Genomic DNA, 26,729 nt, shown 5'->3' on the forward strand with positions numbered 1-26,729 from the left:
AACTGTCACTGTGTGCAGATGACATGATATTGTACATAAAAAACCCTAAAGACTCCACTCCAAAACTACTAGAAATGATATCGGAATATAGCAAAGTTGCAGGATACAAAGTTAACACACAGAAATTTGTGGCTTTTCTCTACACCAACAATGAACTAATAGAAAGAGAAATCAGGAAAACAATTCTATTCACAATTGCATCAAAAAGAATAAAATACTTAGGAATAAACCTTACCAAGGAACTGAAAGACCTATACCCTGAACTCTATAAGACACTTTTAAGAGAAATTAAAGAGGACACTAACAAATGGAAACTCATCCAATACTCTTGGATAGGAAGAATTAATACAGTCAAAATGGCCATCCTGTCCAAAGCAATATACAGATTTGATGCAATCCCTATCAAATTATCAACAACATTCTTCAACGAACTAGAACAAATAGTTCAAAAATTCATATAGAAACACCAAAGACCCTGAATAGCCAAAACAATCCTGAGAAGGAAGAATACAGTTGGGGGGATCTCGCTCCCCTACTTCAAGCTCTACTACAAAGCCACAGTAATCAAGACAGTTTTGTACTGGCACAAGAACAGAGCCACAGACCAGTGGAACAGAATAGAGACCCCAGATATTAACCCAAACATATATGGTCAATTAATATATGATAAAGGAGCCATGGACATACAATGGGGAAATGACTGTCTCTTCAACAGATGGTGCTGGAAAAACTGGACAGCTACATGTAAGAGAATGAAACTGGATCATTGTCTAACCCCATACACAAAAGTAAATTCGAAATGGATCAAAGACCTGAATGTAAGTCATAAAACCATAAAACTCTTAGAAAAAAACATAGGCAAAAATCTCTTGGACATAAACATGAGTGACTTCTTCATGAACATATCTCCCCAGGCAAGGGAAACAAAAGCAAAAATGAACAAGTGGGAGTATATCAAGCTGAAAAGCTTCCGTACAGCAAAGGACACCATCAACAGAACAAAAAGGTACCCTACAGTATGGGAGAATATATTCATAAATGACATATCCGATAAAGGGTTGACATCCAAAATATATAAAGAGCTCACGCACCTCAACAAACAAAAAAGCAAATAATCCAATTAAAAACTGAGCAAAGGAGCTGAACAGACAGTTCTCCAAAGAAGAAATTCAGATGGCCAACAGACACATGAAAAGATGCTCCACATTGCTTGTCATCAGAGAAATGCAAATTAAAACCACAATGAGATATCACCTCACACCAGTAAGGATCGCCACCATCCAAAAGACAAACAACAAGAAATGTTGGTGAGGTTGTGGAGAAAGGGGAACCCTCCTACACCGCTGGTGGGAATGTAAATTAGTTCAACCATTGTGGAAAGCAATATGGAGGTTCCTCAAAATAGAAATACCATTGACCCAGGAATTCCACTCTTAGGAATTTACCCTAAGAATGCAGCAGCCCACTTTGAAAAAGACAGATGCACCCATATGTTTATCGCAGCACTATTTACAATAGCCAAGAAATGGAAGCAACCTAAGTGTCCATCAGTAGATGAATGGATAAAGAAGATGTGGTACATATACACAATGGAATATTATTTAGCCATAAGAAGAAAACAAATCTTACCATTTGCAGCAACATGCATGGAGCTAGAGGGTATTATGCTCAGTGAAATAAGCCAGGCTGAGAAAGACAAGTATGAAATGATTTCACTCATATGTGGAGTATAAGAACAAAGAAAAACTGAAGGAACAAAACAGCAGCAGAATCACAGAACCCAGGAATGGACTAACAGTCACCAAAGGGAAAGGGACTGGGCAGGAAGGGTGGGAAGGGAGGGATAAGGGTGGGGGAAAAAGAAAGGGGGCCTTACAATTAGCATGTATAATGTGGGGATGGCACAGGGAAGGCTGTACAACACAGAGATGACAAGTAGTGAGTCTACAGTATCTTACTACGCTGATGGACAGTGACTGCAATGGGGTTTGTGGTGGGGGACTTGGTGAAGGGGAGAATCTAGTAACCAAAATGTTATTCATGTAATTGTAGATTAATGATAATAAAATGAATTTAAAAAATGTACAGTCCTCCAAATGGCAGTCCCAGAAATGCAATACTTCATAGAAGAGGATAAAACAAAGACACCCCTTGGAAGACTGGATGGTGAAGGAAAAAAAAAGAGGAGAAATTCATGATCCTGCAAGATAAAGAGAACTAAAACAAATTTTTTAAATAAAACACTTCCACATAAGGCCCACTTCAAGATACATCTATTGAAAAAAGTGAGCTTTGCCACATGCAAAGAAGAGGGAAGTTTTGAATTCCTCGAAAAGAAAGTCTTGTAAATCATTGCAAACTACCAACCTTACCCACAAAATGCATACTGGTAAGTAATATTCATCTGCACCAAACTACTACAGACTAAAAGAGAAACTAAGAATCAAAACATTATAATAAATGAAATTTCCCCAAATAAAACAACTATGAAACTGAAGAGAACTATACATTACACTCAAGCATGTGGAGATATGAAACAAGTATCTTGAATCTGAAATTCAAAAACTAAAAATATAAATGGACAACAAATGAAGAAATGTAGTAAGAAATTATTAAATTCAGGAAAGAAATGGAAGAAAAATCAAAATTATATCAGAAATGAAGATTATATTAGAAGGTGCCTAAAAGAACATATTCAGTTAAAAATTAGGAAGGAGCACAGGGGAGAGGGGAAAAGAAGTGAGAGAATGAAAATGAGATCAAGAGAGAACTAAAAAAGGGCAGAGAAAAAGGCATTGAAAAACAGAAAAAAATCCAATGTACACATACATTCTTGGAGTACTTGAAGAAAGAAAAATAAAACAATGAATGACATAAATTTTAAAAATTATAATCCTAGAAAACTGTGTGAAAATAAAAGACACATACTGAAAGGCCCGCCCACTACACTGGAAACTGACCTAGAATGAGCAGCACTGAGACATGAAAACGATTAGACTTTAAAGATAAAGGAAAAATTCCTAAGGGCCTCAAGGATAAAAATCAAATAACTTGGAGGAAGACCGCTGGATTGGCATCAGACTTCTCAAAAGCAACATATAAAGCAAGACAGCCAGTGGAACACCATTTTTAAGAAACTCAAGATTTTATACCCAGCCAAGCTGCCCACAACTATCTACATTACAGAAACACAGTTTTAAATACAGATGAATCAAAGGAATAATATATACCTGAGCCCTTCTCTACCACGGAGCTTTGTCCAACTAGGAGATGATGGGGAAACTCTGGCAAAAGGATTGATATATTCAACTGCAAATCCAAGACTAAAACAAAGACAGGGAAGCAAGTGGAAGAATAATACATAAATGTCAAATGTTCTGAAAAAATTAAATTACTGCATCCCCCAAAATGAGAATAAGGGAGAAAGAAGAAAACAGGCTCTTTAATTGTTATACTGGAAACAAGTAGAAAATAAAGATCAACAATAAAAACTGAAAAGCCAGAGAGTAATATATGAGGAAATGAGACAATAAGGGCAGAGCCATGAAAAATAATAAATCATTATTTCAAAACAAAACAAAAAAACAGTACTTATATAATGTATGTGGGTAATTTTAATAAAGTATTTTCATGGATAGTATAACTAATATACCAAAGATTAACTTTATTTAATGATGATAGTTAAAATCCTAATTATTAGATATAATGCGTAAGATATTTTTCTGGGGAAACCTGAGATATTTTCTTTTCATTCTCCCCAAATGCAAAGCTTGACATCTAATTTATATTTATGCTTTAGTCTTTCTAGATTGGGGATGAATTTTCTATTTATTAATTATGGAAAACTCTAAAGTATACCTGTGATGTCCACACCAGTTTGAACATGGGTAAATTCTCCTAAAGACATGATAAAGAGAATATCCAAGAAGTAATACTCGTAGAGCTAAAAATATTGTTGCCAGTTACCTTATTGATTTAAAAGCTACTTATTTAAGTATTAGCACAGAGTTTATGCTATACTAGCATAGCTTTTTCTTATTTCCACCTCTCCTAAAACATCTGTCCACCCACAACCATCTCCCACTGCTCTCTGACGTGAGCACTCTAATTCAGACTCCTTGTACACATCTCACGCTCTTCTCTGCTACCATTACTTCTTATGCCCTTCCTGGCCACTCTGCCAAGCCCTGCATCCTTGGTCAGAGGGAATATCTACATGTCATTTTCATTCAGCTAAGCTCCACCTTTCCTATCCAGCGCTTCTGTGTGTCATTCCCTAATGAGTATTCCATCTCTGAATGTTGCAGGAATAGGTGCCCTAATTATTCAGGCATCTCCATCTTGAGTATTCAAGTACCTTCTCAGCCCCTGGACAATATCATGTTTCTTCTTCTTGATTTCTATCTCCTATAACACAGATACAGTTTAAAACAAATGACAAATCCTCTAAAATTTGTACAAAGTTTTATGCAAAATATTTTTAACAAATAGTAAGTACCTTTCATCATATTCTGAAATGACCCTATGACACAAAAGGGTTAGGCACTTCTGTCAAATGAGGGGTGCCATTATTTATAAAAAAATATTTCTTGACTTAACAACTGTCCTTTGTCACACAGCAAAACAGTCAACTCTGATAAACGCTAACAAAAAGTTCTACTCATCTGAAAAAGAGTAACAGGAAGATAAACCTCTCTGCTTACTGTGTGTACAAATTCAAGCCTTGGCAAATATTCAGCTTTTCTTATCTAGAGCAGATACATTTTACTATTTCAGTAACCCAAGAATAATAAAGGAACACTGTTGAGTTTTCTTAACCATGAAACCATGAATGCTTTTCTGTTCTTTGGCGCCCTAATAAAATTAATTACACTGTTAGGCAGAAAAATAGACATGAGCGGGGTAGAAAGAGAATAAAACCAGTCCCACTAAATGGGACTCAAAGAGTTAATCAGGTAAAACCAGAGCGCCAGAAGGACTCACTGAGTTAACGAGTTAATAAGTTGAAGTTTCAAAGGCCAGGAGCAACTAGGAATATCTAGATATTCCCCCAAAAAGAAAAGTATCTGAGCACAGCCCGTATCTTCATTGTACCAATTAGATCACGCCATTGTAAAATCTACTTAGCCTGCAAAAAAAGACCCAGTTTATTCTTTAACCTAAGCTATATGATGTCTTTTCCTCTTCTTCCAGCCCTTTTAATCAAGAAGCTTTATAAGCAGGGCAGGAGACAGACCTCTGAAGTGTAAATATACCTATGCAGACAAAGAATGCTGAAGTCCGAAACAACACAGTCACCTAAATAACCAATTCTTAAGACAAAACTTCAAAGGGATTACGAATTACCTGTATGCTTTATGCCTTATGCTCTTACCGAAAAATCCCTATAAAACCCCAGACCCTCAAGTGCGCCTCCTCTGAGGTTGCCTGCACTCCTTTCTGAGTGTGTCACTCTCTGTTCTACTCCAGATAGGTAGGGAGGGGCTGCTGAGAGCTCTGATTTGGGCTTGCAAGTTCCCATCACAAGGGTAACCCAGACGGAATTGCAGCTGTACGATCCTGCCCCTTAGAAGCCTGCCTGAAAATCTTTGCTTTGGGAAGTTCCCAGAACATAATCCCACTCCATCCAGTGCTCTGCAGCTCCCCCAAATCCTGGGGTGGTAGGACTTAGTTTCCACACTGTGCAGATCTAAGCAGACATTGGGACCCCTGCTTTAGATAGCAAGGGTCTGTCCAATGCTGAGCAGGAATTCAACGAGCTTCTCCTTCCTCTCTGCTTTATTAAAGTAAACCTGCCTTTGTTTATCTTGATTCTGGCCCAGCTCTCCCCTTAGAGTGTATTCAAATAATTTCATTCTGCTTTGCTACTGTGTCTCCGCCCTTTAATTCTCTGTTGCGGTGGGGACAAGAACCAAGGAGAGTAAACTCAACCCCCAACAAAACTATGAAGCTTTAATTAAACATGAATATGGGTACATTCTTAAGAAACAGGGCTGGGAAAAACTTTTAGAGGCAAAAATAATCTGAGGAAGAGAGTATTGTTCTTTCCATCACCTGATTACACATACAGTGCAGAAAAAAATACAGTATGTACCAACCTTAATTCTTTCTGGCTCAAGAAACTACATTCCTATTTGCCATCAAACATAAATCCTGCAGTTTTCCAATCAATCATATCAAAATTACCATAAAAAAATAAGTGAACTTTATAATTTGCTGTCATTACATGCTCCTCAGAGCATGACTTCAGAGCTTTATGTACTGTTATGTATCTGCATGGTTAGTCTTCTGGCTACCTTAAAGAATAATCTTTAGGCCTGTCAAAAACAAAGTTGCTTTTCTCATCTATGATTACCTTTTGTTTCTTAAATTTATAAATTTTCATGCATTCACAGAATTTGTTAACTGATAATGCTTTTTATTTCCTCCATCAGAAAACAAATTATTTATGCCAAACAAAAGAGATTAAATAACATACCTCTTCTAAGATGATTTTATTTTGCCTGTCTTCTAAACTTAGCATAAAATAATCTGTTTTTGAGGAACACAGCTCAGTTTTCTCTCCTGATAGAGGAAAGGATTACTAAAAAATTACCTTTTAATTCTTTTTATCCTGTTTTCTAAGGCTTTCAAGAAATTCTTTACTACTAAGCTATGCAGTCTCTTTAAGGCAAGCCAACAATTCATGATGCTTTTTGAACTGACTCATGAAAACCCATTTTATATTTTCTCTTGATACCTCCTGGGGAAAAAATTTATAAGTAAAAATATAGAAAGAATGAATTATACCCACAGAAATACATCATTATTTTTATTACACTGAAGGACACAGCCAATACTTTTGAACTCAGAAAAATTATAGGGAATCAGCTATAAATTAAAAAGTGTCAGAAGACAGTGGCTTTATCACTTTTCAAAAATACCATTTTACCTGATTAAGTGAGGTGGTGTCTGTAAGCACAGCATCAGGAGGTCTATTAGGTATGGCTACAGCCGCCTGAAATCAACACACATTACAGTTAAATATTAACAAAATAATTGTTATTCTCTTTACCCAAACTGGTATTTAGATATACAACCATGTGTAATAAAATCTGTAAATTGGAGAAAAAATTTTTTAATATTTTATGTTTAGGAGATAATGATACTAGAAATTTCAAAACTGCTACTTCATCTACAGTATTTCCCTGAAATGGCCCTGTGTAATGAAAAACAACCAGATCCATTCTCTAGGCCACAAAGGAGAAAAAGGTAAATACTTTTTCCCAATGCAAATGATGACAACTATAAGAATTAAACAATTCACATCTCAATTGATTTAATCTTTAAATGTACTTTACTAAGGGTGTGGATCTCTTTGTATTTATATCCTATTTGGAGTTGGCTGAACTTCCTGGATGTGTAGATTAATGTTTTTCATCAAAGCCATTATTTCTTTGATTTTTTTCTGCTTCTCTCCTCATTTTCCAGTACTGCCATTACATGAATGCTGTATGCTTAATGGTATCCCACATTCTCTGAGGCTCTTCATTCTTTTTCTTTTCTTCATCCTTTTAGACAAAGATAGACAGATCTTCAAGCTTTATGATTTCTTTCTTCTCTCAGTTCAAATCTACCATTCAGCCCCTCTAGTAAATACTTCATTTCAGTTGTTGTACTTTCAGCTCCAAAACTTCTGTGTGGTTCTTTTTTATGATTTCTGTTCATTGATATTCTCTATTGATGAGTTAATGCCATACTTTCCTTTACTTCTCTAAGCATGGTTTCCTTTATGTCCTCGGAACATACTTATTATAGCTGCTTTGAAGTCTGTCAATTTCTGTTACCTGTTTTGTTTTGGGTTGTCTTTTTTTTTTTTTTTTAAATCTCTGGGTCACACTTCTGTTTCTTTCATGTCTTGTCATTCTGTTAACTGGACATTTTAGATAATGTGTTGTAGCAATTCTGGATACCTATCTTCCATCCCCTTCCAGGGTTTGTGACTACTGTTAACTTGCTTATTTGTTTAGTGACTTAAACTACTTTCACTAACTCTATTTCCCACCCAGTGTGCAGTCCCTGCTGTTGCTCTTCCCAGGGTATAGCCTTGACCAGCACAGTCACCCTAGGATGACAGTTTTAGCAAGGCTCTCTGCAACTGTCTCTCTCTGATCTGTTAACTGTCTGCCTCTTTTGGTATCACACTCAGCTGTTAGGCTCCACTAATTGCCAGATGATTACTCTATTATTTATAACAATGCACTGGGGCATACGCTGCTCCACAGTTTGACTCAATTAAAAGCCAAGCCTCTTTGCCCGAGTAGCTTTGTAGGCCAGTCTTTGAGATTTGGTATGATCCCATGAAGGCTTTTCTTAGCTGTCTCTTTAGTAAAGTTCTAGATGGGCTGGTCTAACTCATGACTCTTATGGAGTTACCAGCCTCCCCTTGATAATAACTAAAGCAACCTTGTGTTTGAGAGCACCCTTACTTTTGAACTTAACAAATACTCTGTTCCAAAATGAGCTAGTCTTGGGAAAGCTTCAGAGATCTCTATTTTTGGCCTGCTGGGCAAAACCTCTATAGCACTCACTGCAAGGCCAATGGGAGCAAGGACAGTCGTCCACGTCTATCCAAGTGACATCCTCACTTTATAAGAAGGGTACTAATTAGGGATGATAGCTTCTGGTCTCCTCAGCCTGCCTCTCCCAGCATAGAACCTCCACCTTAAGAGCAAGTTGGGGTAAGAGTGATCAGGGAGGGCTCCAGTGTCCTCAACTTGCCATGGGCGGAATGGAGTTTCTACCCTACAAGTAGGCGATGGAGAGAGGAAAACAGCCCCGTTACTTACAGCCACTTTGTGGGGAAAATGGGAATTTAATGGCCAGGATTCTTACCTCTCCTGATACAAGTATCCCTAGTGTACACATATTTAGCCTGCTTATATACCTCTTGGCAGAAAACTGTTTATCGGTAGATAGAGCCACCTGAAATGAACTGTCAGTCACGGAAATACAGGCGGAGCCAGCAGAAGAGGGAGGAAGGAGAGAGCTGCGGTTCAAATGCTACACATTCTCACTATTCTTACCAACATACAGATTTTCTTGAATAAATATGTCTTCATTTGCTATATGCTTCATTTGCCACAATGCTATATAGCATTATATATAATGCTAAATTATATATAAATTTTTAATTTTTACCAGTTATGACTCTTTCACTGTGGAGACAGTTTAAGGAGCACCATCATTCCAGAAGTAGTCTTACAGTACTGTTTTAAGTAATACTTTATTTACTCCAAAAGAAAATTTATTACAGTATAATCTTATCATCCCAAATAAATTAGAAATAAAGACCAATTAAACTAGTGCAAAATTCAAATTATAAAATATTTTTAGGAAAAATGTTTTTAAATAGAGTTTGAGAATTATAGAGTAGAACTGCCTTACACAAGAAAAATGTTCAATGAATTTAATGAATCAAGATTTTAATTTACACAGGATCACTTGTATACATTTCATTTCTCTAAAGACTTTTGGGTGCTGCAAAGTTTGTATAAGGAAGTAAAATATTTCCCTAATTATCTCAGGCATACTATACTTATTTAAGCCAGACTTTTCTATATATAACATGTTATATAATAAAATACACAACCATAAACTGTACTTTAAATCCAAGGAACATATTAATTCAAATGTGGATTACTGAGGCTCTCCCCTATGAAATTACACACATGGTAATACAGTAAATTCAAAATATAGATAAAGTACCTTAACTGCACGTATATTTTGCTTATAAGCCATAGCCTACCTTCACTTTGTCCGATGTTCGTTTTCCACCAGTGCCTCCAGAGCCAACAAGGAAGACAGAGAACTGATTATAACACATAAGCTCACTCTCAGAGTAAGAATAAACTGCAAAGTAAATGAAAGAAAAAGTAAAAGAAGTTATTATCAAAAAACGTAACTAGTTAACCAATATATAATCAACAATTCCTTTAAAAATTTCAAAACCAAAACCTAATCACTGAAAGGTTCTGTAATGTAAAGATGCCCATATTGGGGTCACAACATATTCATTTTAATTCATTCACTACCAGTTTCAGGAAATCACACACAAAAAAACCAACCTTCACAAATCTTTTCTTGACTATGAAATAGCAGTTTCTCTCACCTCTTCTTGTACCTCTCCAACTGCTTTTCACATTTCAATTCTCTCCACCTCAGACATTCCAAACAGATCTCACTATAAAATGCCATATTCTCAAACTTTCAAACCTTCTGCCAAAGCACTCAAAAAGAGGCAGTATGTAAAGGAGGAAATAAGTGACAGTGGCAATGTCGGTGTCAGGAGGGCAGGATCATGGCTGTTTTGCTATTGTATTAGATATGTTCACCCAGCACTTAGACCGAAAGGCACCTATATAAAAAGGTGCCTAATAAATAATTACTAATTAATGAATCAATGAATAAATAAATGACATAAGTGAGCAAATTAGTGAATAAGTAAGCAAATAATAAATGAATCTAAGACAGCTGACACTCTTTCTACTCATTTCCCAGTGAGAGGTTGAGTATTATCCAGCTCTAGAAAATTAGGAATATGATTTTGAACTGCATACTGAGGAAAAATCCATTGTTAATAAAAATAAAGACAGTTATGTCTATTTGTATTTAAGAGTTTTATCTTTATTACACAGTAAATTAGGTATCTAATTTCATCTATACTTTATCACAAATTCTAATATATTATTACCCATTGCCAATTGATAGTTAAATAAATGGAATAGAAAAATAGCAAAAATGAAAGCTAAGGTTACTGTAGAACTCTTGCTTTGTGTATATATGCTACATTTGGAAGGATGGTAAGAAAACTGGCAAAACTGTAGCCCAATGCTGGCCAACATCTAAGATGACAAGAAAATATGAACACCTAAAAGAGGGGGGAGAAGAAAGAGGGCAGGAAAGAGAGGAAGGGGGAAAGGAGAGAGAACTGACACATGATGAAATATTACCAGTTAACAAAAATAATGTAGTAGAAAAATACTTAAAAGCATCAAAAATGTTCTCAATATACCATTAAAACAAGGAAAGTTCCAAAACAGCATATCCGATTATACGTATGTATTTAGAATATGATAAAGCCTATATTCCAAATGTCAGATAATACAATCCCACTGTTCCTTATTTTCAAAATTTTTGACAGTATCTATTTCTTTTGTTCTTAAACCTTACAATGAATAAATTTTAAGCAATGTATCATTAGCTTATGTTTATTAGTATTTCAACATGTATTAAACTATGATAATCTTTGTTTCCACCTCAAATAAAATGAGGCTGTGGTTTAAACCACGTTCTGAGTTTAACAGGCTTGAATGCACAGGGTTAGGAATCAAACTGCCATTTATAAGAATGATGCAGGGGTCAAATATGTTCCAAGTTCCAAAGAGCGAGCATAGGAAAGAATACCTAAAATAGAGCCTAATTATCAATTGAGGGTCGTTTGTGTTTCCTTCCTGCCAAAAACATACCCCAGCAAGAGGATTATTCTTGATCCTCCTCTATGACCCTACATCAGCCACATTTCTCACCCTGTGCTGGGTTACACTGTCTCAAACCCCCTCAAATGCCCCACTCTCCCCACTACCTCAATCAACTCCTCCCGCCTCCTCCCTACTTTCTAAAAGAGCTTGTATATTTCTGGAATGCTTACCTTGCTTTCTCACAAATTGGAAGTTAACATAATCAACTTCTATGGTAAAGCATTATGTTACATACAAAGCCTATCAATTTAACATTATTATTTTAGGAACTAGAAATGAGTTACCATCCACAAGAATTACTAAACCGGATCCTTTATCCAGGATATCAGCAACAACTGCTTCACATCTTAATTTTCCTAAAATGAAAAGTAAAATAAATAAATAAATAAATAGAAAGATAAATAAAAAGACTGTGTTAAAGACCTTAAGTTATTAAGACATGAAGTGTATTTAACATAACTTCCACTATGAAGTTCAGAAAAACTAAAAAATTATGATTTGAAATAATTTTCAATGTAACATTGAATAACTCTACATTAAAAGCAATTAGAATTATCTGAGTCACTAAATTTGAAACTAGTAATTTCAAAAAATCTAAAAAAAAGTAAGTTTTAAAAAAATGTTTTTGATCATTCAACAAACATTTGTTAAGTCTACAATCAATACCATTGATCCTATTCCTTCTCAAATCTCTACTCCACTGGCTTCAATCAGAGTCTTTCTAATCACTGTTTCTTTTATGGACTCTTCTTTCCATCATTTAGTTGGTGCTGTCTTGATAGACTGTCAGTGTCTGGGGGTGAAATCATCATCTTTTTCTCAAACTTGCTTTTCGGAACTTTGGTATCTTACATGGTAAATGGTGCTGTCCTTCCAGCTGCCCAAGCCAGAAACTGGGGCATCACTCCTGACTCATAAAATACAGCCTAAGTATGTGGCAGAACTTGAGTATGCAGAGATTGAGAGACACTAGATCATAAAAAAAGCTTTTAACTTGATCCTGAAGGCTATGGGCAGCAACGTGAGATTTTCAACAGGAAGTGACAAACACATCTGCATTTTGGAAATAACATTTTGGCTGCACTGAGGCCAACAGACCTGACTGGGGCAAGAACAGAGGCAGAGAGAACACGTAGAAAGTGAGAGAGACGATGGTGGCCTAAACAAAGACGTGGAAGTGGAGATGGACAGAAACAGGAGGATTCTGGATATACAGAGGGAGAGACAAAGAACCTGATGATCGTCTGGATGTGAAGGATGGTAAAAGAGAAGCCAAGGATGATATTCAGATTTCTGCCACTTTAACCTCACACCCATTTCTCTCCATCTCTCCAACCCCACCTTAGACCAAGCTAAACTACCGCAACAGACTTCTCCCTCACATCCACTCTGACCAGCTTTAAAATGTGCTCCATATTACATCCAAGGTGCTATTTCCCTAAAGGCAAATCTGACATGACCCTCTTCCCAGCATCACCACCACCTCTCCCCACCACCTCTCCCCACCACCTCCTCAGGCTCTTAGGATAAATATAAAACTCCCTAATATGATCTACATGATACTATTTCCTACCACCACTAGGCTCTCTAGCCACCCTGGCCTTCCTTTGCTCTGCCTTAGCCATGCTTCTCCTTGTCTCAAGGGCCTTTACATAAGACACTGACTGCCTGGAATGCTCTTTCTTTTCTTCTTTGCTAAGTTCTTACCTAGCTGAAATCCTTCTCTCAAATCTCCCCTCTCATCAAGTCCTCAGAGCACACTTGCCTTCCCACCCTATGCCAAATCCTTCTATTTTAAGTTCTAATAGCATCATGTATGGTTTACCTGTATTGTTTATCACATGTAGTTGCACCAGTACACTTATTTGAGTGGTTATTTGAATCTGGCTCCTCCCCCCACCAACTAGGTTATATGCTCCATGAGGGCAGAGTACAGATTTATTTCTGTTCTCCATTCCCTTACAGCCCTAGCAGAATGCCTAGAACTTAGCAAGCAAGCAATAAATAATTGACAAATTGGTGATGATCTCCCCAGATGATCAATTTCATGTCCAATCAAAGAGCAGGCCTACTACCTAAATATCTCTCCAATTTCTGCTCTTGTATCCACCCTCATGACCACAGTCCTGTCCAACCAACTAGGGTCTCTGAACCTACATTACTACAACAGTCCCTTACAATACCTCCTTTCTTTTATCTCCTTCCCCTTTAATCCAAGCATTACAATGAGCCAGTTGATGCTTTCTAAAACCCACATTTGATCACATAATTCTCTCCTGCTTAAAGTCTTTCAGGTGCTGTCTACTGCCTTTAAAATAAAATGCAAACTTCCTCACCTGCCTTTCAAGGCATATCAAGACCATTTTTACCTTTCTACTCTCTTATCTTGTTTCCCTCCCTAACTTGCATTTAAAGGGGCTTATTTTCAGTAGTCTTAATGGCCCAGCTCTTTCTCACTTCTAAACCTCTACATAGTTTCTCCTTCACCTGACATATCTTTCAACCTCCTCTTAACATAGTTAACTCTGAATTTCAGATCTCAGTTTAGATTTCATTTCTACCAAGAAGCTTCCTCAACCCCTCAAGTTTAGTTCCAGGTTAGAGACTTTACAATGTGTTCCTGTGCCAAAAGATTTCTCCCATTATATCACAAGGTTTATCATTGCCCATTGTGTCTACTCATCATTAAACAGACTCCAAACTCTACATAAGTAAAGATAATGTCTTTTTCATAGTTATATTAGCAATCCTTAGCAGAAAGCCTGGCACATAACAAGTATTTAATAAATATTCAATCAGTGAATAAATAACTACAGACAACTCTTTTCTTACTGTACTTTTCTATAATTTCCAAATTTTCTATAATGAGCAAAGTGTTATTTTATAGTTTTGTAAAAATCTAAAGATGAGTACTTAAGGAGAAAAAAGGTTAAACCTACCCTAACAATCAAAACCACACATCCATCAGGTTCTATTTTGGGAATTTGGTGTAATTACATTTGCATAATACTTACTGTTCAAAAGCACATTTACATATGCCAATATTTGATGGTCACATATTCCCTTCAGTACAATCAAGGCTGGTAACATTATCAACCTCACTTTCCAGAGGAAATATTGTTTTACCTTAATAATAGAAATTATCTTGAGAAAGAAGTGAGTCTAATAAAGACATCATAATAGAAACATAATGATCAAACTTTTGAACCTAGAAAATCTAAAGGCCAGTGTATCTTGCACTAGAATATATTCTCATTCACGATGGGAAATAAAATGCTGCTCTTAGGTTTCTAACACTTCATCTAATACTTGTCCCCCCTCCACCCCACCACAAGGAGGAGTAAGTCAGCCTAAGATGGCACCACTGCACTGAGAACTGAGCCAGTAAGGAATACGGAGATGCTGACATCAGTCTCCTAATGCTTGAGGGCCACGTCTCATCAACTGGAGCATTTTATGGAAAGATTATGAATACTAGTCATACCTTGCTTTTTCGCAGTTTAAAGAGGTTCCAAACTATAAGTATCTTGAATTTTGAATATTCATATTTACCAGAGAGAAACTTTAGAACTCTTTAAGCTACTGAAGAAACATAATTCATGAGAAACATAACTGGAGACTAAGGAGGTACCAGAAATTAAGAAAAGTATTTTCTATACTTTCCAATTATCACTTTTCAGTTGAATTTTTTTTGCATATGTCTAATTTCTCTCTCCATACGTAAAATCACTAAAGGCAGAAATCTATTTCACACATGTCTACTTGCCTTATAACAATGGTTCCCAGTTGAACCCTCGTTAGGCTGATGGTACATGAAACATTATGACAGCTTCCTAGTCTTCGCCTCCACCACTAGCGCCACCGCCACTAGTGCCACCACCACGCACACATGACACACACATGCACACAAAATCCATACATGGGATCCAGAATCCATACTTATTAAACAGGAATATCATGCAGTGTAATAACAGACAGTTTTGATATGCAACCAGGTTAAGAAATCATCTAAAATCCAATCCTGTGCCTAGCACATGGCAGGTAGGCAGCATATATTTGATGAAGGCAGTCACCACAAACTGTACTGCTTCAGATAGAAAGAGCTGTGTGAAAGCTTATGCTGTGACACAAACACTGAAATAAAGCTATTCAGCCTTGAGCAATAACAATCTCATAAATTTTTAGTAAAATTAAAAGATTTAGGAAAAAAAGTAGAATTCTAGCTACTTGGTGACTGCTTCATTTATCTGAAATGACAAACATGTTTTTTGTATTTTACCATCTTACATGGCCATTATATAAACAATATTCTGACAACAGAGTAGCAAAACAAATACATCAAATTTTAATGGAAGAATAAAAAGAGCTTTACTGAACAAGTAAGGTATTACTGAGAAAAAATGTATTATTAAGGCTGACTTGGTATTATTTACTCTAAAAGAAAATAGGAAAAAGTTAATTACAAGAAATTCTGTATCTCCTACTATTGTTTACTTTACAAAAATCAGTACCAATGTGAATATCTGAGCAAACAATTTAGAACCATATTCATAAAAATAACTGATTATACACAATAAGTTTATAACACTCCCCCAAAAATGCTTCTCAGTTGTCAATAACACATACAACAATAAATTGTTGTTTTTTGAAGTAATTTATTATATAAGACTATTATAGGACAAAGTTTAAGGTAACCAAAACAGGTGTTAGTTAATATCAATCTACTCTAATGGCTGCCTCACACCTGAGTAACTTCTGATATGGTTTATTTAGATCCCTCTATGCCAGTTTAACACACTGGCACAGTGTGGAAGGTTAGTCAGAAAATAAAACCACGGTATGATTATGAAATTTGTATATCAAGGACTCACCGGCTCTGGGAAGTGGCTTATACAACTCCAAGTACTGCTCCCCATGAAGAACCTATGTTAGGAGAAACAAAATTTTATTAGAACCTTGTTAGACGGGTTCTGCCTGTGAATACTGCTAATCACGGGTGATATCTCACTGTCCGCATGCTCACATCACTACTTCCCCCAAATGATCTGACTCACTGAGGCAGTCTGGCATCTGTCCTCCCACCGTCACCCCCACCTGTTTTTCCCTCTGGGTTCTGAGGAAGATAGGGAATTAAGCTGTCCCATGGCAGTGGGACGTGGGCATTTGGATATGTGGATCAGGTTTTGTTTTTCCTGTCCTAGTGTTTTCCCACCTGTATGTGGGTATTCCTGCTTTGAATATAATGAGGTTAAGTGACTATGAATTTATACACTGTCCTTAGAATCTACTCTGTGTAGATAATTACAAAATATTATAATTAGGAAATACTGACACTGATAGTACTTTTACTTTGAACATGGCTGTAAGGTTTCTGTTTTAGGCAAGTTGTTTGTATTTGGTATGTGTGACCTACAATTACATTATTAGCACTGGTCAATTTGTTCAGTTTATTCAACAGATATTTATTAGATGTCCTATATGAAACAGACACAGGGATAAGCACTGGAAACACAGTTTTGTTCAATGTCTCCATCAGCAAATAATCCATAATTACTAATCAATGAGGATTTATGAGTGTAAGGGAAGAACACAACTTTAAGATATCTTCTCTGCTCCGAAAGAACTGACAGTCTTTATATTGGAGGACTTATTATTTCTGAATCATATGATTAAGAAGTAGAAGCCAAACTAAGCTCCGAAGCAAGTGAACTGCAGCGAGAGAATTAATAACATTATGACATAGTTACGGGACTGTACATAATTGCTTGCCTTTTCAACTATCATTTCTTTTATTCTTATGAAGGAAAATCACAAGATATGCTAAGTCTTTATTCCTGAATCAACCACTACAAACTATTTTATTCACACACACACATGCAGAGGATGTGATATTTATCTATCATATTTAAAGATACAGAAGAAAAGCAAAATAAAAAATCTCTTGGACATAAACATGAGCAACTTCTTCATGAACATATCTCCCCGGGCAAAGGAAACAAAAGCAAAAATGAACAAGTGGAACTATATCAAGCTGAAAAGCCTCTGTACAGCAAAGGACACCACCAATAGAACAAAAAGGCATCCAATAGTATGGGAGAATATATTCATAAGTGACAGATCCGATAAAGGGTTGACATCCAAAATATATAAAGAGCTCATCTACCTCAACAAACAAAAAGCAAATAAATCCAATTAAAAAATGGGCACAGGAGCTGAACAGACAGTTCTCCAAAACAGAAATTCAGATGCCCAACAGACACATGAAAAGATGCTTCACATCACTAGTCATCAGAGAAATGCAAATTAAAACCACAATGAGATATCACCTCACACCCGTAAGGATCACCACCGTCCAAAAGACAAACAACAAGAAATGTTGGCGAGGTTGTGGAGAAAGGGGAGCCCTCCTGCACCGCTGGTGGGAATGTAAATTAGTTCAAACATTGTGGAAAGCAGTATGGAGGTTCCTCAAAAAACTCAAAATAAAATACCATTTGACCCAGGAATCTCACTCCTAGGAATTTACCCTAAGAATGCAGCAGCCCAGTTTGAAAAAGACATATGCACCCCTATGTTTATCACAGCACTATTTACAATAGCCAAGAAATGGAAGCAACCTAAGTGTCCATCAGTAGATGAGTGCATAAAGAAGATGTGGTACATATACACAATGGAATATTATTCAGCCATAAGAAGAAAACAGATCCTACCATTTGCAACAACATGGATGGAGCTAGAGGGTATTATGCTCAGTGAAATAAGCCAGGCAGAGAAAGACAAGTACCAAATGATTTCACTCATCTGTGGAGTATAAGAACAAAGAAAAAAAACTGAAGGAGCAAAACAGCAGCAGAAACAAAGAACCCAAGAATGGACTAACAGTTGCCAAAGGGAAAGGGACTGGGGAGGATGGGTGGGAAGGGAGGGATAAGAGCAGGGAAGGGAAAGAAAGGGGGTATTATGATTAGCATATATAATGTGGGGGGTTCAAGGGGAGGGCTGTGCAACACAGAGAAGACAAATAGTGATTTTACAGCATCTTAGTACACTAATGGACAGTGACTATAATGGGGTATGTCAGGGGGACCTGGTGATGGGGGGAGTCTACTAAACATAATGTTCCTCATGTAACTGTAGATTAATGATACAAAAAAAAGGAAGAAAAGCAAAATAAAGGTTTTCTGTTAGACATACCTTTGCAAAGTTGATTGAAAGCCCAGGAAGCTCTGCTAATCCTCCACCCATGATGGATTTCTGTGCTATAATAACTCCAAAGGTAGGCAAACAGGAGAAATCAGAGCTTCCTTCATAAATAAATTTCAAATCTTCTGGATCCTTGGGCGATGCTCCCACTCCAAGGGCATACATAATAGCTTCCAGTTCCGTGTAAGTAGAAGAAAATGGAGGAAGTTTGTAGCCGATGGCTCTAGCCTATGGGACAATTATACAAAACAATGTCTTATTGATATTTTGGTGAAATCCTTAAAATTTTAACTTTCAAAACTATTAAATGCTTACATACCTAGGTCTGCTTTTGAAAACATGAAAATAGAATGTCATTTTAGTGAATTTCATATAGTATCATAATTGTTTCATTATACTTGATTTTTTAATAGAAACCAATCAGATAATGTATAGAAAGGACTTCATTTAAAAATAATTACTTTTTTATTGCTTGCTTCTTGCTAACAGTTTGTCTCATTTTCACCTTTCCCGTCTCTGATGGTGGAAAGCCCTATTAATTCAGCAACTATCAGTCACTCAAAAATACAAAAAATAATGGATTTGTTAGGAATAGGGATAGTGAATTGCCCTATAATATCTATTATATAAAATTCACTGTAAACAAATAAGCAAAATACTACTAAGTGCTTGTAAATTAGATTGCCTCATAATGGTTTTAGTTAAAATGAGATTTCACCTCAAGTTCCTTCCCAGGAATGCCCTTTAACTAACTGGATATTATACTTTCTACTTAGTGATGATAGGCCTAGCTAATACGTGGAGCATGATTAGGTTATAAAAGAATGATGTCCAATTCTCAATTGCTTTCACTCTGAAATAGGAATAGGCAAACAACTCAGAGGTAGAATGGTTTTTACACTTCTAAAGAGTAGTTTAACAAAAAAGAAAAACAGGAGGACTGTGACAGAAACAGTACATAGTCCATGAAGCCTAAAGTATTTACTATCTGGCCCTTTGCGAAAGTATTTGCCACCCTCTATTATAAAGTCAAATCACATTAATAAGCTGGTCATAATCTCAGGTCTAAAACTAGATTGTTAATTTTATCACTATGTCTGCTCTGGGTCACAAAACACTAGAATCAAGCCTGTCAAATAATTTCTTTCTTATTTATGCACTCCAATTTTTTTGAAGGGTTAGTACAGAAGACAGAAAATCAGCAACTTCACATCAGCTATTAGAATTTCTGACATAGTGGGAGGCTTTTTACTGTAGCCATGTTGAACTATTTCCAAAATTAGAATGTATCAATGTTTTCCCTTAGAAGAAATGACTTCAAAGAGGCACTGACATAAATATCCTTTTCCAAAAATAAAGTTAGTAACTCAGGTAGGATTATCAATGATACTCCAAAACAAAGGAAGACACTTGTCTAATACTGAAGAAGAGAAAGTAAAACTTACCCTTAATATTTTAGCCTTGTGGTCATTCAACTTGTATAGTATTTAGTACACATTTCATGAACAGTTTTGTGGTCACTTATCTTTCCTATTTAACAATAAATTAATACCCTGGAAAATAATATTTTTGTATGAAAGAAAAGGAGAGAAGAAAAAAGAAAAGAAAAAAATCCCAGAGAAGGCACAGCTTTAGGCTTTTTTCCCCCACTTACAAATCCTGATGTGGCTGTTGATGCCGCATGACTGGTATCATTTGTCGAAATTCCTCCATCTGATTCTATTTGACTCAGGGCTCCAATTATATTGCCAACTGATTCTAAAAAATAATAATAATAATAATAATGATAATGCTTTTGTTAAAGACATGACTAAGAAAAGCTACAATGTGCTAGATAATTACTCCTATAGCATTCAGCACTAATGTATGATGTCAACCTATTACAAAAAAAAGGTGTGAAAGACTTTGAAACAGACCAAAGATAACTGGGTATTTTCAATGGAAAACAAGACACTGTCCAACATCCTGTTCACAGGTTATGATTCTAAGGAAGTGCTGAGCTTGGCAATGTCTTTGAGCAATATTATGCCTCTACAAGGTGGGAGCCTTGTCCATAGAAATGCAGCGTCTGACTGGTGGAAGCGCAACTAATTTCCCTTCTCTCCCCACCTTGCCCCTGCTCCAGGATGGAACAATACCAAGATCACTACCATCCCCAAGTCTCTATACTATCTTCTATTCAGTAATAGCTTCGAATATAGTACTGAAAATTCTTCCAGAGAAACCATTATTATGACCTGTGTGGGGAAGTTGGGGTTCCTATGGCCAGGACCCTCACTGAACTTAAACCGCCTGATGATGTAACTTTCCACAGGAAATCAACTAGAATGCACAGCAGATTCACAAGAATCATTATTGCTGCCTAAGTTTCATGAGAATTTTAACACTGGTTTTCTTTCTAAGAAGGCCAAGGAATAAACTACCACTAGTAACTTTATTTAAACATAATGGTCAGACTTTGGTGATCATTAAATTGAATATTTGTCTTGAGGAACGACAAAATGCTGCTTCTAGAGCTTTCCTATCGATAAAGTTCCAGATAAAGCTTTCATTGCACAAACTTACCTTCTTTTCTAAATGGCTATAATTAAAACACTTGAAAATCTTCAGGAATACTACTTTAATAACTGGAGAAAAAGTCATTGATGATGAAATGTTGATTCTACAATATACTGTAACAATCCCCTCCAGTAAGGGAAACCCTTTAATTAATTGAGTTAATTTTCATATAAGCAGCCAACTGAAATGAACTAGGCTACTACTTCCACACCCGTAGGCAATAAGCTATCATTACACCATATAGAGAGCTCAGCCCAGTGCTCTGGGCAGAGGCAGAGCGCTAGTGCTGGACCTACTACCAGGAGAACAAGCCAGGTAATAAACCCCTTTCTTCCCAAGAACGTTCTACTGTCATTTCTTTGGTCACAGTGAATCCATAGTGAACTTGCCCGGGGCTGGAACCCATTAGCAAGACAACCAGTGATTCCAGACAGGATTCAGAAGTCTAAAGCATTAATAAAGGAGGCTCCTGGAGCATCTGCATGTGCTGTAAGAGACTAAAGGCTCTGGGACAAACCTTAGAGATATGGGCCTCCTTCCACACTCAGACAAAGCCAAACTACGGAATGTGAGATGCTAGGGGTAGATTCCACTCCTGGTGATGCCAGTAAGGAGGCTTCTTGCCAACTAACCCTACCCTTACCACCCATTCAGGTTGCTGCCTAGAGGGGAGCTATTTAACCAAAAGTCCCCTGGGCACAGGCTGAAAGTGCTGCAGTCAGAGACAGCACTTGGCTCAAACTCAGAGAAAGCTGTGCTCAGTTATTAGGTGCTCTGGGATTTAGTCCCATCACCTGTAAAATGAGACCACTGAACTAGGTGCTCTTGAAAGGCTCAATTCCATAGAAAATGTGAAATTATTTTTCTAACTATACTTCAAATACTAGAGGTCTCTTCTCACTTATAATTATGTAATTCATTTAGTTAGCTCTTTCTTTATATTAGTCTAATACTTTAAAGGTAATAAAGTAGAACTCTGATGTTAGAGGGCATTTTAAAATATATTTCTTTCTTTTTCCTTCCATTCATTTTCATTGATAGGTGACTGCTATTCATAGACTAAATTTATCTCAAATAACGGAGTAGAGAAAATACTACTATAACATAACAATCATGTATCCTCTAATTGAGAAAAAACATATTGAAAATTTCAGTGAGTGGACCAGCAGGCAGGAAAGTGCTATTAAGGAGAGGAAAAAAAAAAACAGTCATTTTTCAGATATATTCTTCTATCACACTGAATATAAAATTACTAAGAGGAAAAAAAAGATCTTTACTGATTTCATGATTTTTCCCAAAAGAATCTTTAAATTTCATATGCTACATGCATATGTGAGCTATACTAGAAAAAAATCATGTGACTTTTATTGGTTATCTACTCCTGTGGCATGTCATAGATAGTTCAATAGTTCAAAGTAACAAGCATTTCTAAGTCCTTTCTATTAGCTCAGCACTATGACAACAACGAATACAGAAGTATACATGAGATACAGCTCTGGCTCCAAACAAACATACTATGCAGTTAAGAAACCACATACTGAGGAAATAATAACAGTGAAAAGCAATTAAAATTAGATGCTTAAGTGCTAGAAGTTCAGCTAAGAGAGAGATCTAAGCAGCTCAATATCTGGGGAGGTTTGGTTGACTACCTGGGCTTGAGATTTTCTAAAGAAGCATTAAGATTAGTAGAGGCAATAAAAGGAGGAAAGGGCATTTTTGAAAGAGAGAGAGATAGTAGCAAAGAGAAAGTGCTAAAACAAAGCAAAAATCTACTCAGAGACAGGCTTAAATAAACTTTTGGGGATAAAGGAAAATCAGGTGAGATAAGGAACACATGGTTAGATAATGGAAAACTCTGAAACCAGTTGTCTATTGTAGAGTACATGCATTCAGCACAAATGGATAAATACCTCATACCATCCAGCTACCACACATACGCCAAAAAACTACGGTTATAAAAGAACTAAGAAACTACAGTGGGAACGCATACGTATCTTCAATTCAAAGTGTTCTAATACCTACTAGAGAAGAAAAATGTTCTCTAGATGATTTAAGTGTCTAAGTCCCCACAGTTAAAACAGAAGACAATTCCCAAAGAGACGAGAAGGCTCTGTTGCCTCTGTTTCCTCACCAGGACTGACCCAGCCTGGGCCTCTTTACCTTGAATTCTCTGAGGCTTGCTGGCATTATCAAAGTCACAGATCTTCTGCCAGTTAGCCTTCACCGCCTCCGGAGTCATTGGCTGATTCTTCTGTCTTACACAGGCTCCGAGGGTCCGCTCCCAGCGTACTGGTTATAGAAACAAAACTAAGGTACTGAGTACACAGTTTAAGAGGGACAGAAAAAAGTAAAATTCATAAGAGCCCTCTGAATTTTTTTCAACCTCAAGAAAAAGGGAATTCTGGGGGAAAAAAGGCCCTAACTTCTAAAGAGTTTTACTATAAGCTTCAAAATGTGTTTTTCCTAAAATAATAAACCCCATTAGGATGTCAATTTTTAAAAATGTATTTGAAGCTGAAGAGAAAAACTTCTCTGACTATGCCAGACACTACTAAATGCTGAATGAAATGCTGACTCAGAAGACATTAAATTATAAATAATTGTGCCAAAGAATGACTTCATGACCACAGACCACTCGGATAAGACAGTTAAAGGAAACAGAATAGAGCTTTGTGGGATAGCAAACTGAGGACTAGTAGCGGTAACAGGTCAAAGGGTCAGACAACCACGTACATCAGTTCACTCCAAATAACCCTCTTCTTCCCTTTGTTTTTCCTCCTTTTCCACAGGAAGTCAACTAGAATGCGCATCACAGATTCACAAGAATCATTATTGCTGCCTAAATTTCATGAGAATTTTAACACTGGTTTTCTTTCTAAAACGGCCAAGGAATAAACTACCACTAGTAACCTTATTTAAAAATAATGGTCAGACTTTGGTGATCATTAAATTGAATATTTGTCTTGAGGAATGACAAAATGCTGCTTCTAGAGCTTTTCTATCATTAAAGTCCCATATAAAGCTTTTATTGCACAAACTTACCTTCTTTTCTAAATGGCTATAATTAAAACACTTGAAAATATTCAGGAATATTACTTTAATAACTGGAGAAAAAGTCATTGAGGATGAAATGTTGATTCTACAATATACGGTAATAATCCCCTCCAGTAAGGGCAACCCTTTAAAACATTCAGTTAATTTTCATATGAGCAGCCAACTGAAAACCTGATTTGGGGTACTGGAATTTTCACAACTATTTTTAAATGTCAAAAAGCAATTATCCAATTTGGAGCTCACAAGGTTTGAGAGCTGGGGTAAGAGAGTTGAAGCCACATGGGTTTACTGTTGGGCTGACAGAGTGCTTGTAATTTCTGTCCCAGAAAGTTGTCCAGTGTGATTCCTCTCTGTCTCCTCCTGGATGGCTCATGCTCCAAGGAAGAAGAGAGTCAAATGAGAGAACTGGAGAGCATGCCTGCTGCCCCATCTGGGCTCTTGCCATCTTTCCAAAACCAGCCCTCCCTGCCACTCACTTCTCTGCTGAAACAGCAAAGACAAGCATGTGGGATGCCAGAGACGTGGGAGAACAAACAACACAAAGAGAGATCATTTTGCCTACAGGAATAGCCAGTTTTGAATAAGACAGGACAAGCTCTGAATATGGACTACTGAAAGAACAAAACTGAACAGATTGTTTAAAATGACACAAGTCTGAAGGACAATTTACATGCTTTAGAAAACCTGTTGGTATAACACCATTTGTGCTTGAATATGCATGCACTAGATCCATTGATTAGGCATTGGACAAGGTCTTTACAGAGATCTAATTGGATATACAGGTTTAAAGTTATTAAAATTATATATGGCAAACCAAAAACATTACAAAAACTTACATTTTCCAATCCATCCTCCTCCAACCTACCAAAAAGAGGGGAAAAAAGTTATACCATCTAATGTGAAATCACTAACAGGAGTTTTTAAAATCAGAAAGAACAGGCAGCTATCTTACTAAGAGTACTAGATGCTAGATGACATTGCATGAAAATACTATAGCTCTTTAAAAGTCTATTGGCCCCTCTGATTGCACTGATTATGCCATCAGAGTAGAAGCACAAAGCAGCACCATGTACAGAAGAGCATGACTCTGACATTGAGAACCGAGGTTTGATATTAGTTCTCTGGCTAGCTGTGTGACCCTGGTCACATTACTTGACTTCACTAAATTGAAGTTTCCCCTTTTGTAAAATGAGGATAATAATATACTCTTTGTGAAGAGCCATGAAGGTTAAACAATATAAATGCAGTTGACCCTTGAACAATGCAGGACAGGGGTACCAACTCCCCATGCAGTTAAAAATCCACATATAACTTTTGACTTCCCCAAAACTTAATCACTAATAGCCTACTGTTGACCAGAAGCTTCACTGATAACATAAACAGTCCCTTAACACATATTTTGTATATTATATGTATTATATACTATATTCTTACAGTAAAGCATGCTAGAGAACAATTTTCAAATTGGCACAAATCTCCAAAAACTTTTCCAATATATGTATTGAAAAAGTCTGCATATAAGTGGACCAACACAATACAAGCCTATGTTTTCAAGGGTCAACTGTAGTAAAACTGCCCAGCACCTTGCAGACTGAACAACACATCTCTCTAGGAAAACTTCATGAGTAAAAAAGTAAAAAGGAAAGAAAAATAAAACCAGGATTTGACTTAATGAACTACATAGTCATTTTACTGAAACATCTTTATATAGAGATAAGGCAAATGACCAAATACATTTAACTGCTATGCAGTAAGGTAAATTTTTTTCTAGAGGTCATTTGAGGAAATCCTCAGAAGAAAATGTTTGATGTAAAGAAAATCTGTTTGTCATATCTTCAAACACTGCAACTTCAGTGTACCAGAATTTATCACAAGAATGCCACATGCCCATGAGAGAAGAAAATGTACGAGCAGACAGTACCTACTTTAGTGGCTCTGGGCTCAAGGGTATGGCTTTTGATTACTTTTTGCCTTTATAGTCATATGCCCACACCTTTTGTGATAAGCCCATTAGCCTTGATGCTGTCATAGTAGATAAATCAGCAGTGGTTCTGATACCAGGCAAGAGAGATAATCACTTTTTACCATATTTTGGAGTGAAGCAACAAGCTATAAGCTCCTCTCAGGCTAGAAGCAACCACTCCAGTCAAACCAAAGAATCTGTATCTGCCATTCTAGCTAGCTATCAGAACTTTGCAAAGTGGCAATTTACTTTCAAGATTTCAGTCAAAATATCACACACACCCCTTACTACATTTTACCGATCATGCTTACCAAATGTTCTTCACTAAAAATGTTCACAATATAGTAAAAGAAAACAGAGCAACATAACAAACTTCATCTGCAGCATGATCTAAGTTATCTGGGTATGTTTGGGTGTATGTATAAATGTGT

The 26,729-nt window shown here is 36.6% G+C and overlaps 1 protein-coding gene across 1 annotated transcript in view; it reads right to left on the minus strand.

The window, feature by feature from the left end:
* Positions 1–26,729, minus strand: part of HSD17B4 (hydroxysteroid 17-beta dehydrogenase 4) — a 98,622-nt gene that overhangs the window by 22,451 nt on the left and 49,442 nt on the right. The window contains exons 10-17 of the mRNA XM_073222182.1: positions 25,172–25,196; positions 23,442–23,570; positions 20,377–20,480; positions 18,714–18,950; positions 16,391–16,442; positions 11,804–11,875; positions 9,788–9,891; positions 6,932–6,997 (exon numbers count right to left, since the gene is read on the minus strand). Coding sequence (XP_073078283.1) covers positions 6,932–6,997; positions 9,788–9,891; positions 11,804–11,875; positions 16,391–16,442; positions 18,714–18,950; positions 20,377–20,480; positions 23,442–23,570; positions 25,172–25,196 — 789 coding nt within the window. The remainder of the gene's footprint in view (positions 1–6,931; positions 6,998–9,787; positions 9,892–11,803; positions 11,876–16,390; positions 16,443–18,713; positions 18,951–20,376; positions 20,481–23,441; positions 23,571–25,171; positions 25,197–26,729) is intronic.

Source organism: Manis javanica, chromosome 14 (assembly GCF_040802235.1).
Source record: "Manis javanica isolate MJ-LG chromosome 14, MJ_LKY, whole genome shotgun sequence".
NCBI classification, from domain to species: Eukaryota; Metazoa; Chordata; class Mammalia; order Pholidota; family Manidae; genus Manis; species Manis javanica.